This window comes from Ananas comosus, linkage group 9 (genome assembly GCF_001540865.1).
Source record: "Ananas comosus cultivar F153 linkage group 9, ASM154086v1, whole genome shotgun sequence".
NCBI classification, from domain to species: Eukaryota; Viridiplantae; Streptophyta; class Magnoliopsida; order Poales; family Bromeliaceae; genus Ananas; species Ananas comosus.
The window spans coordinates 13,478,143-13,489,992 of record NC_033629.1 but is presented as its reverse complement, the minus strand read 5'-3'; the positions used below and the strand labels follow the sequence as shown (position 1 = coordinate 13,489,992).

Here is an 11,850-nt window from a genome sequence, read left to right as displayed (position 1 = left end):
CCCCCCCGTTTTTGCTGCATTTGTTAAAGTTGAATCTTTTAACAGTAGAAAAACTTTTTCAGTAAAGTAGTGGTAGTGTACCTTTAGGCTAATTAGGTAGCCCTTTTAGGACCATTGATTTTTTGGTTGCTTTGCTGTCACTTTTTAATCTGTATATCAGATAGATTCGTCTCGAGATTAATAATAAAAGAACAAGGGATATATATATATATATATAAAATACATATATATGATATATGATGCATTGTACATATGTAACTGGCACATCACGTTCATTTCCCTCTTCTCGCGGTCTTCTCGTAAGAGTCAACAGCCGCACAAAAACTGGGACCCGCACTTTATCCCCAGCGTCCGTAAGCAAGCCCCTCCTTCAGGTATGTATAACGGTTGCACCGACTCTCTGTCTCATCGTTCATTCGTTCCCTTCCACACACACACACTCTCTATCTCTCTCTCTCTCTCTTCTCGATGCACTGATTAGCTATAAAGAAATATTATATTATTTTCTATTTTTTTTTATTGGTGCATTCGAAAAAAAAAAAAAAAATCTAGAGAGAGAAAAAGAGAAGGAAAGGGAGGAGAAACAACAGTCCAATTGCTACTTGACTAGACACGTATAGCCTCCTGTACAGGGAATGAGAGAGAAAACGACACTACCTACTATTACTACTACTACCGCTTTCATCCTCACTCTCTCTCTCTCTCTCTCTCGTTAATGTGATAATATATTTTTTATACTTTCCTTTGTAAAATAACTTATATGATTTCCAATAATAATATTATTAATATTAATTGCTACTAAAGTATACTATCTTTTGGGGCATTGTTCCGCCTCTTCATCGCCCTTTAAAATCCCTCCGCACCCTCTTATCACTTATCGCTCTCCCCCATTCTCTCTCTCTCTCTCCAGTTCTTGTTACTAAAGAAGCGATAGCTGTAAGGAGAAACGAAACGAAACGAAACGAAACGAAGAGAAGCAAGAAGGAATGAGGAGGGTCGGCGCGCGTCTCCAGCTTCCTCTCCTCCTGATGATGATCGTCATCGTGCCCGTGCTCTCGGCGGGGGCGGGGAAGGAGGGGGAGCAGCAGCAGGAGGAGGCGCTGGGAGGGTTGGGGTGGTCGGGGTCGGCGGTGGCGGCGAACACGGTGCCGGCGCTGCCGGTGGCGCGGGCGGAGAACGGGACGGCGTGCCGGCTGGAGCTGTCGGAGGAGCTGTTCGGGGGGGTGGCGGAGGCGTGCGGGCGGGGGCGGGGCCTCGACCGGAGCCGCTGCTGCCCCGTGCTGGCGGCCTGGCTGTTCGCGGCGCACGCGCGGTCGGCGCTGGAGGTGGCGCCGCAGCAGCAGCAGCCGCAGCCGGAGGGGTCGGACGCGGGGCCGATGATGCCGGACGACAACCAGCGGTGCGTGGACGCGCTGGAGCGGGCGCTGGAGCGGCGGCAGATCCGGCTGGCCCGGCCGAACGCGACGTGCGACGCCGTGATCTGCTTCTGTGGGATCCGCCTCCACCAGATCACCTCCCTGCGCTGCCCCGCCGCCTTCGACCTCCACCTCCACGACGGCGCCAATGGTGCACCAGCAGCAACAGCAGCAGCGGATGAGGCGTTGGGGGGTTTCCGCAACGCCACGCCCACGCCGGCCGTGCGAGACCTCGAGCGCAGCTGCCGCAACGCCTCCTACGCCGGCTGCACCCGCTGCATCCAGTCCCTCCAAAAGGTAATAATTAAGCTCCCCCCTTCCCATCCCAGCCCATCCCATCCCATCCCATTTATTTATCCTCTATACATATATTTACCTTATATATATATATATATATAAATATAAATATAATGCTCTTATTATTGGTTATTACCCACTCCACACCCCCACTATACACCCACTACACTACACACACTCTTCTCGCTCTCTTTTTCTTGTTCTTTTTCTTTTTCTTTTTCTTTTTTTCTTTTCTTTTCTTTTGCCTACTAATCCGCTATTAAGTGGTAATTAATTAACTAACTAACTAACTAATATACTCCCTAGCTTAATTTGTTTATGGCCACAATGAGATTTTTTTTACTCGAAAGTTCTAAAAGTCTCTTTCTGGGTAATAAATTAAACAGCAAATCCCGCTTCCAGGATGCGTGCATTTTTTCGTCTTTTTAATTAATAATCCGTGTCTTTTTCTTTTTTTTAATTTTTTTTTTTTTTTTTTTTTTTAAGTTTCCTCCCCCACCGCGTACGTATATGATATATCGCTATCGACTTGGTCTTATTATCCTTCTTTCTTCTGCTTGTTGTTTGTTTAATTTTTTCCCTCCAAACTTCATCCGGCATATTTTCTCCACCAATACCAATAAAATAGAGAGTATATAGTGTTACGTTTGAAGCTAGGATAGCACCAATTTTGGGTTAAAATTAAAAACCAAAGGCGCCGTAGAATATAAAAGGGGGTGTGCATATTTAAAGCGGCGAAAGGGACCATTAGATTCCGATGTTCCCGAACTTACATGACGATGTGAACCCCATAGTATCCAGCAAATATTTATTCCACATTTCCTCTGTTCTGGGTTTCTCAGCCCACACCACCACACACACCTCCATCAGGCATCCACTGCATTAAATATAAATATAAATATAAATATAAATATAAATTAAATAAATAAACAATAATAAAACATAAAACGTAAAACATGAATACAGATATATAACGGTTTTGAGCGTGGCGTCGATCGTTACTCGTTAGTAATAAATGAGAAGGAATGCCCCTCCCATACACTCAATTCATTCATTCGGGACATTCATTCATTCGTTCGTAGATGGGAGGGACAAATGCTATACGGCTACGGATTCTTTTTTCTTTTTCTTTTTCATAAATTGCGTCTCTCCGTACAGAAGAGTGCAGAGTGCAGAGTACAGAGCGTTGCTGATTAAATTCTGCTTGTATTGCATTGTATGTAGAGAATTAATTAATTAATTAATTAATTAGTGAATGAATGAATGAATGAATGAATGAATTGAAGGAATGGATGGAACTGATTTGATTGTTTATTGTGGACACACTCTCAGGTGAAGGGGCAGGTCGGTGGAGGAGGGATGGAGGAGGAGCGGGGGAGGTGGATGATGGGGAGGGACTGCCAGCTGATGGGGCTGACGTGGCTGCTGGCCAGGAACAAGACGGCCTTCATCCCCACCGTCTCCGCCGTCCTCCGCGCCATGCTCTACACCACCCACCCTCCCTCCTCCGCCGCCAAATGCAGCCCCGACCAGGAGAACATGCCCCTCGCCGTCGACTCCCTCCAGTTCCAGCACCTCAACTCCGCCGACGATTCCATCGCCGCCGCCGCCGCCAACCGCTTCTCCCTTCTTCTCCACTCCCTTCTGGGCCTCCTCGCTTCTTCTCTACTGCTGCTCCCCCGCCCGCGCGGGGTGATATTTTGATAAGAATTGAGCGTCGCCCTCCCTCCCTGTGTATAAATGTCTCTTTCTATTCTTCCTCTTCTATTTCCTTCCTCCTTTTTGTCTTTTGCCTTCCCTTTTGGTATAGTAGAGCATAGATATATCTATGTCTGATATGTAGTATTGTGATACTGGACACGCCATCGACGGATTATATTGTGGGAGTATTATTCGCGCTATTAACAAGTTCATCGAATCGACCGTGCAGATGCGGAGAAGAGAGAATCGTAAGAGAATGTTGATTGATAAAGCATCGCAAGGGGAGATTCTCCTGAGCCAACAAACAATACTGGAGGGTGTGTGTCTCTCACAATGTGAATACTTGTATGCGTATTGTATGAGAGACAGATGCGTGCAAATCTAATCAGTCAATCTAGTTAACAACCGCACGCGCCAATTATACGGTGTACGCAGCTCATTTGTCAAAATAATAATACAATACCTCACGGGTGCGCATGTGACAAACATTGCTATTCTCACATGCTAGCTAGAAGCCTACCCCCCCCCCCTCCCTTGAAAAGTCAGTTGTTGGGGAATGATAGNAAGTATATATTAATATCATTAATAACAATATATATTATATATGATATACTATATTATTTATTTTTTTTATAGATTATATATATATATATATATATATATATATATATATATATATATGAACGGCTAAATAGGTTGAGCCCAACACTGCGAGGCAGTGAGAGGTGGTGGAACCACAACTCACCAATCTCATTGTGTTTCGTTGTTTTAGATTGGAGGGAGATTTCACACCACGTTTCTTTCCTGGGCCTGAAGCTTTTGGACCACACCATCGCTCGCACCCCATCATTTGGAGTTCAGGACTGACCAGGTTAGCGCAGTAGCCCATTGTTTTGGATTTGGACCACGAGAAACAAATATTCTGCAGGAATCGTTTCAATCTATTATGGACAAATTTTGTTTTTTGCTGAGCTGGTCCAGCTCAACCGGAGAATCAGTTAATTTGATCCCTGCTCCCTGAAGAAATATATTTTCCTACGTTAAGCGACAAAAATCAAAGTATTTGGAAGAATATCAATGATCAATCAATATCCACACATGAACCAATTGGTATACATACAAGTAAAAGCGGCACTCACAAACTAATTCAATATTTACTATTAGAGAAAACACAAAACAAACTTTCTATCTCATTTAAAGAAGTAAAGAGCATACATAGTAGGAAACCAATGCAAACATAAAGCATTGTAAGCGGGCTCTGATCCATATCACAGCATACACAAAGTTTTGCAAGCACAAATGCATTATACAAGTTTCCATATAGGGTACACTAAAATTAAACTTCTTCCATAGGATCAGCACATGTTTCCGTAAAACAGTCAAGGTAGATAAATAAGCTATACGCATAATTTTCCTAGTGTACACTATCTTCCCTACTCTAAATAAAATAGTCCCTATTAACAAATATATCTGCATTTATTCTAATTTATTACATACTAGAGATGCCTAACTAGTTGCTTTCATGTAAACTGAAGAAAAGATTGCCTAAGCACAAGTACGTACCTGCTAGAAATGCAAATATTCATCTCAAACTTGATATATCATGGCTACCGGCAGCAGTTGAAACTTCAAATCGAACAGGCAAAATTTGGTATATTCCACTTTGGCAAAAGTTAACGAGAAAAGTTCAAGGTATCATTTTCATGAATGCCGTGAATCCTACATCCGTTCCTTCAAGCATTAAGAAACTATATTATTTAACATAAATAACACTATAAGGTTCTTGCCATAGGATTAGTGACTTACCGAAAAGAAGCTACGAAATAATTTGAAAACAGAATCCAACGACAGAGGAACATAACATAAAATTCACCAAATTAGCATACATGCATATGCAGCAAATTCAAATAAGACACAAACAGCAAATCGAGTCTATCCATGAAAAATTTACATATATTTACAAAGACCTATATTTTCTCGCAGCTATTTCCCGCATATTTGCCAGACCTGAAGCAATGGGATCAAAAGCAGCAGTAAGAGTCATTTAGCTTTATTCAAAGAAAAAAAAAAAAAAAAACGTTCCAAATATCCATTTAACTGCAATAGTAAGGATAAGTGCTAAATGAGAAATGGGTTTTCCCAATAAATACCCCAGCAAGTATGCGAAATTGCATGAATATTACTGCAATATTGGTGTCTGTGTGCATCCCCCTGAAAACCTTGCTTGCTAGTAGAACCTGTGCGGAACGGTTTTCGCATAGATACCCCTGACAGGGCATTCAAGCAAATAAGAAAGGTTTTCAGGAGTATTCATGCAAATAAATACCAGTTTGGTCTAAATTATGAAGGGTAGTATAAAATTAAAATGCTACATAAAAAGGGAGGAGAAAATTGCTTAAATATGTCATTACTCATGAAAAACAAGTGACTATACCAGTTTCACCTCCTCTCTCCCGACCCAGGCAGAAGAAAGCTTCACTGCTTTTGCAATGACCCTGCCAACCAAATGCGTTTAGATGTGCTTGGCCCAACACAATGAACCATCACATGCAGCTTTTATTTCAATGTTTTCTAAATTCCTTCAGCTCTCCATTACTGAATCTTATCTAGCTACTGCTTCAGGACTAACGGTATATCGCCCTAATTTGTCATTATTATCACTCTGAGAGGAACAATGACACGAAAGATCTTTCCTTTCACGATGATTATAGCTAGAAGCCATTTTCTCTGCACCAACACTCAGATCTTCGCGCCAACCAGTCGGAAACAAATATATCAAACTTAAAGGACATTCACCGCAACCACCAAATTCTTTGAACGGGCAGAAAATTCTCTCATCCCCTTCATCCTTAGAATCCCATTCAGGTAACGTTGGTGAAGTAGGTAAGGTCGAATTAATCTCATGACGAAGCGCTGAGGAGGAAAGATTCTGCTCTGTTTCATTATACAAGAAGGAAACATGTTTATTATACGCACTTTTCTTAGTATAGTCTTTATTGAAGTCTGCACCACCCTTGTCAGGTAGCTTTTCTCCGCGTATCTTTTGGCAACAGCTTAAGCAAAGCTTATAGGAACACTTCGAGCAGCTTCTCAGAAAATCCAGAATCGGCATCTTGCAGAGATTGCTGTTTCCAAGCAGTCAATAAAGCACAATGAGAAGCCAGAATTTTTATAACAACACTAACAAACATATAGGAAAATTTGTAAGAAATAAAGAAATCGACGGAAAATATAGGAAAAGGTAGTAAATTTAGAAAAAAAAGGCATAACTTGATGAAAGAAGAAGAATTATAAACTAACTGCTGCTAGCTCCAAACGGAAGTGATATTGTCAAAAGATGAGTGTCAGGTTATACCAGTTAACTATCTCATCACGGCCATTTTCCACCACTTGAAGGCGAACGGCAGTCAATTTTGTTCCTAATGCAAAACAAGTTAAATCAGTCAAAATAATAAGAAAGAAAATTGACTAGTATACTTCTGATTAAAAACAAACCTTGTCTACTTGCTTCTATCTCCAGTTCATCAATATGTTCCTTTTTGATCTTTCCTAGGACAGGAAGCAGATGAGAGAAAAGGTAATCGGCATACTTGATTTTAATATTAGTCGCTTGACTGTCTTCTACATCCTGAAGGTTAAATAAAATGCATATCGAGATAAGCCAAAGGTGGCTTCACATATAGTTGATGAGAAGAATAGAAAATGGAAAGATTTAGGGCAAAGCATACCTTACATACATCGTCCTTTTCTCCACGCAGCATGCACTTTTCACAGTTGCAAGAGCCGCGACAAACAGGACAAGACAATTTTATTTCCATTTTAGACATTCCAGAGTACCTAAATCAAACTATTAGTCAGAATAAATGATCTAGAGGAGAATTTAGTTCTGACTCAATACCAACTAAAGTCCTTTAGAGTTGATGTTTGAAGGGATATGAACTATACATCAGATTGCAAAATAGAGACAATACTAAATACAAGAGATTTCAAAAGCTAAAAGAAACAAAACCTATGTTATCATAGTACAACCTTAATCATGCAGTTGAAGGCCAAATGTTACTACGAATGGGATACAACATGGTATGTGGTACAGGTTAGGTGATGCAATACACTAAGTTTCTCAGAAATGTGGCAAAAGGAGAGTAGGGCAAGTCATATCATTAATCCGACATGTGGTTCATTTTGGAATATTAATATCGATTGGCATCTAAAAAAATCATAAACTTACTCTTTGTTACCGTACACCGTTTCTTGTTTTTAAGGCCAGGGGTATAATTCTGTTGTATTACTCTATTTTGCATTTAAGGAAACCTAACAAATCAGATCGAGAAAACCTAAATATTTTTTCTAAGATAGTTGGTTCGCCACTTTTTGCGATCCATATCAGGAACCTACCATGAATCGGAACGTGCAATCTGTATCGCAGTTGGAGGAGTGGTCTGCGTTCCCGAAAACACTGGTTGAAGCTAATATTAGGTAAAACTTGGACTAGCTTAATGCTAAAATCATAAGTCAGTCTATGGAAAAACATATTCACGAGTATTCAGAAGTAGTATTTGATGATGTCAACAGCTTCACATCAACTAGATCCTGGTATGAAAAGCAATCACAACAATGCAGATCGATTTAGGTCAACAAAGCCAACTCTTAGATGTCTATACATACAATGTTAGTATATTATTTTCTCCGCAACTCTTAGTTGTCTATACATGGGATAATGGCAATAGCAAGTATACTGCCTTGTATTGGAGTTGGTTGGTAACAGCTCACGTTATGCCCATGCTTCAATAGGCTAGCTATGGATCTGTTTGGCCGGCTTTTGCTTCTTCTTTTAGCAGTAGTAAACTTTGATAGAACTTATGTCAAAGAAGAAAATTTGGAGATCCTAAAGCAGCGAAAAGCACAAATAAGGTTCTAAGATTAAAAAACAAAAACTCCAGTATGTGCTAAAGGCATATTAATTTAGTGTTTCTCCTAAAAACAAGGGCAGAGCTATGTGAGCGACAGATTGCCATGCCTATCCTAATATATTAATTCTTAATTGGCTACAATCTTGTGGGCCAAGTCAACTTTTTAAGTGAGTAAAATAAGAGGGCTTAGAACAGTTTTTTTTTTCTTTTTGTTTCTTTTTTTCCAAGGACAATTTCCTGCAAGCAAACAGGGTTCACAATGTGGATCTGAGTCGTGCTTCAAAGCATCAGATATTGTTATCCTGATTCTATGTAAGTGAAGTAGAGACTGGGGAGTGTTTCGAGTGGTGCAATTGTAATTCAACCACAAACCAAGTTTTGCCATCGATAATGGCAATGCTGAGAAGAACAGCCACCAAACTAAAGGCTAAATTCCTTGAAACTCTTCTCAGCCACCAAACTAAAGGCTAAATTCCTTGAAACTCTTCTCAGCCACCAAACTAAAGCCCAAATTCCTTGAAACAGCTTCCCCTTAGAAAGATCCAAAATCACATCTAAGTGGAGAAAAATCAATACACTGTCGAAAGGTGGATCTTGTTTGCATGGTCATGTTTGATGGTGGAGCTAATGTTTCTAATCTCACTAAACATGACTTGCAACCCAATTTCAGTTGCATCAATAAAAAACATGCCCTTGCTAGGTTGAATTGGCAGTCAATAATGACGAACAAAGAGCTGTTTCCAGAAATGCTCATAGCCACAATCACAATGTTTCAATATGTAATCATTGTTTAAAATGAAAGAAAGTGGTTAAAAACATCAAAATGTCATTTTTCAGTATTCCTCGTCCAAAACCAATCAAGCTTGAAGCTTATCGACCATCACAAATTTATCTACAAGCATCGAACATGTGAATGGTGTGCCTTTGTTCATCTCCAACAGCAAATGTCTGACTTTTTGTCGGTACTAAAATTGAAACTTGACCATGATTTTGACATAAACAAGAAGAGCAAACAAAGATGTGAAGCTCGATATGTTGATGAAAACACTGGAGAGTGAAAATTCAATAAATTCAGAAGCAAAGCCAACCATTTCTTAATGCAGCTCGAGCAGAAGAACTCCTTCCGGCAACTCTTACACCGAAAAATGCGCGCCATCTTACTCTTCCCGCACCTGTGGCAAGTCCTTATGCGGTCCTTCTTCAATCTTTTGCCACCAGGAAAAATCTATTCCGCCGAGAAAGTAACAAGATTTACCAAAGATCAAGAATTTTTAAAGAGTAATAATACTTAAAAATATTAAAATAACAACCAGTGAAATGGAGAAGAGGGAATAAACAAACTTTCACTGTTGCCACGGGGACCGGCTCGACATTCTTGGACCGGATGGGCCTCTTCACGAGCAACCCCGGCTCAAACCCTAGCTTACGATCGTGGACCGGACTCGTCGACGAGATGACCATCACGCCGTTCGGGAGGTCCCGCGTCACCTTCGCCTCCGGCGTCGCCGCCTCCTCCGCCGCCTCGGACGTCATCCGCCTCTTCTTCCCCTCCTTCCTCTCCTCATGCCGCTGCGTCGCCGCCTCCTCCGCCGCAGGATGCTCCTCGCTCCTCCTCCGCCGCTTCCTTGGCGCCGGATCGAGCGGCGCGTGCTCCGGCGACGGCGGCGGCTGAGCGGAGTTCCGGCGGATCCGGCGGTCGTGGTGCTCACAGAAGCTGAGGCCAGGGAGGGCGCGCGCCGAGCAGCGCCACCGCCGGCCGTCGGTCCTCCGGCAGCGGAGTTGGTCGTCGGGAACCTCAGGCTCCGGTGGATCTGGCGGAGGCGGCGGTGGAGGCGGCGGCGGAGCGCGACGGGGAGCGCGGCGGGGCTTCGGGGGCTTGCGCTTGGACTGAACGTGGAGGGAGAGACGGTGGTGGTGCTCGCAGAAGGAGATCCCGGGGAGGGCGCGCTCTGGGCACCGCCATTGGCGGCCGTCGGCCCTGCGGCACCGGAGATCGTCCGGCACCGGCGGATCGCCGGAGGGTAAGCGCCGCCGCGGCATCGCCGGAGCCGCGCTCTCGCCTAGGTAGAGGGGATCGAAGAGAGAAGTGGTGGTGAGGGTTAGGGTTTTGGGAAAGGGCAAGGAGACGAAGAAGGGGGCAGGGACAGAGAAAGGGGAGGAGGCGCAGGGCAGGCGAGCGTGGATTCCGGTGTAACCGTGATATACCACGTGAGGACGCTGCAAAGGCCGTCCCGTCCCACAGGACAACAAGTGGGACCCACGTGTCAGTGTAAGTAGTAACCGGGAAGGTTATTAGGCGCCTTCGTACGGAAGCAAATTGCGTGGACCGTGTCTGCCGTGTCACTACTGCACCGAGATGATTACAATTGAGGGCTTGATGCAAGCAAATGTAGTTCACATTGCACCGTTCAGGGGTCCAGCTCTGATATTTATTGCAGAAAAGGCGTCGCTACATGGACTCGGTCTACCATGCACTTGTGAACTGGATCAATTTTCTCAGCGACAAGTCGACAACCCCATCCGCATTGAGTTAGTTACAAACTAATCACATATTATTATAATTATAATATTATTATATTTGATAAAATAAGGTCTAGAGTTCATTAAAAAAAAAAAAAATTGAAAGTTATAGATTACTGAAATATTTTGTTCCTTCTCTGTAGCACTATTTTTTTTTTTTCACCTGTGATCTAATTTTTTATGGTATTTATATTATAAAGACGATACCAAATCAAACCATCTTTTCTTCTCTAGACGGTAAAAATAGCTAGCACAGAACTTGTGATTTCTAATTTGATTAATAAGACTTTTTCTAATCTAAATTAGATGATGAGACGAGTCCCTCTTAATTTTTTAAGCTGATCATTAGTTTTAGCACTAGTATTGTGCATGTATTTTCTTGCTTGCCAGGCTACACTGCTTTCATTTTAGATTAATCATCCCTTTATACTATATTCACTTATTTTAGCTTGAGAATGCTCTTTGAATTCAAAAAAAGAAAGATCCAGATGAAATATATCTTTCAGTGGGTCTTAAAACGAGGCCTTCTGGATAAAGGGGTTAGCAAACTATAGTGGTAACAACGTAAAGCCAACGCGATTTAGTTTGGATATATCCTATCCTGATCGGATCAGATTTCAATTAAAATCTGTTTGATTTGATTTGTGTGGGTCCTAGACTAGTCTGATAAGATTCAATAAATTCGTTGGGATCAAGTCGAGCTAGACTCGAATTAGACATCAAAGCTCGGTCCAATCAATCTAAAAAAGATGCCAAACAATTGAACATTGCTTTTGAGAGTCAAAAAGCGTGACATGGACGCATAAATTCCTTTTTATATAGCTAATAAAGTACTCTTATGATTAACTTCGAGTGGAGTGTGTAAATTTTGGATCTCTTTCATATGTTGGTCAAAAGCATCTCTAGCCACTATCTTGAGTATTATTATATTATATATATATATATATATATATATATATAGAGAGAGAGAGAGAGTCCGGCTACTATGCTATCGGTAGCACGGAGCG

At 42.1% G+C, this 11,850-nt stretch overlaps 2 protein-coding genes across 2 annotated transcripts; one reads left to right on the top strand and one right to left on the bottom strand.

The window, feature by feature from the left end:
• Positions 567-3,899, top strand: LOC109715188 (uncharacterized GPI-anchored protein At4g28100-like). The gene is made up of 3 exons (XM_020240080.1): positions 567-711; positions 892-1,712; positions 3,045-3,899. Exons 2-3 carry the CDS (start codon positions 987-989, stop codon positions 3,414-3,416), a joined length of 1,098 nt encoding a protein of 365 aa, XP_020095669.1. The 5' UTR covers positions 567-711; positions 892-986; the 3' UTR covers positions 3,417-3,899.
• LOC109715189 lies at positions 5,212-10,511 on the bottom strand. The gene is made up of 7 exons (XM_020240081.1): positions 9,665-10,511; positions 9,412-9,548; positions 7,142-7,250; positions 6,909-7,041; positions 6,769-6,832; positions 5,848-6,538; positions 5,212-5,420 (listed from the first exon to the last, which is right to left on the bottom strand). The coding sequence occupies exons 1-6, from the start codon at positions 10,361-10,363 to the stop codon at positions 6,016-6,018; spliced, it is 1,665 nt and encodes a 554-aa protein (XP_020095670.1). The 5' UTR covers positions 10,364-10,511; the 3' UTR covers positions 5,212-5,420; positions 5,848-6,015.

Excerpts from the sequence above, each read along its gene's own strand:
- LOC109715189 (XM_020240081.1), bottom strand. The coding sequence starts at position 10,363 with ATGCCGCGGCGGCGCTTACCCTCCGGCGATCCGCCGGTGCCGGACGAT. Across the intron at positions 7,042-7,141 it reads AAAAGGACGATGTATGTAAG|GATGTAGAAGACAGTCAAGC; the intron begins GTATGCTTTGCC and ends TTTAACCTTCAG. Across the intron at positions 6,833-6,908 it reads GATAGAAGCAAGTAGACAAG|GAACAAAATTGACTGCCGTT; the intron begins GTTTGTTTTTAA and ends GTTTTGCATTAG.
- LOC109715188 (XM_020240080.1), top strand. The coding sequence starts at position 987 with ATGAGGAGGGTCGGCGCGCGTCTCCAGCTTCCTCTCCTCCTGATGATG. Across the intron at positions 1,713-3,044 it reads GCATCCAGTCCCTCCAAAAG|GTGAAGGGGCAGGTCGGTGG; the intron begins GTAATAATTAAG and ends ACACACTCTCAG.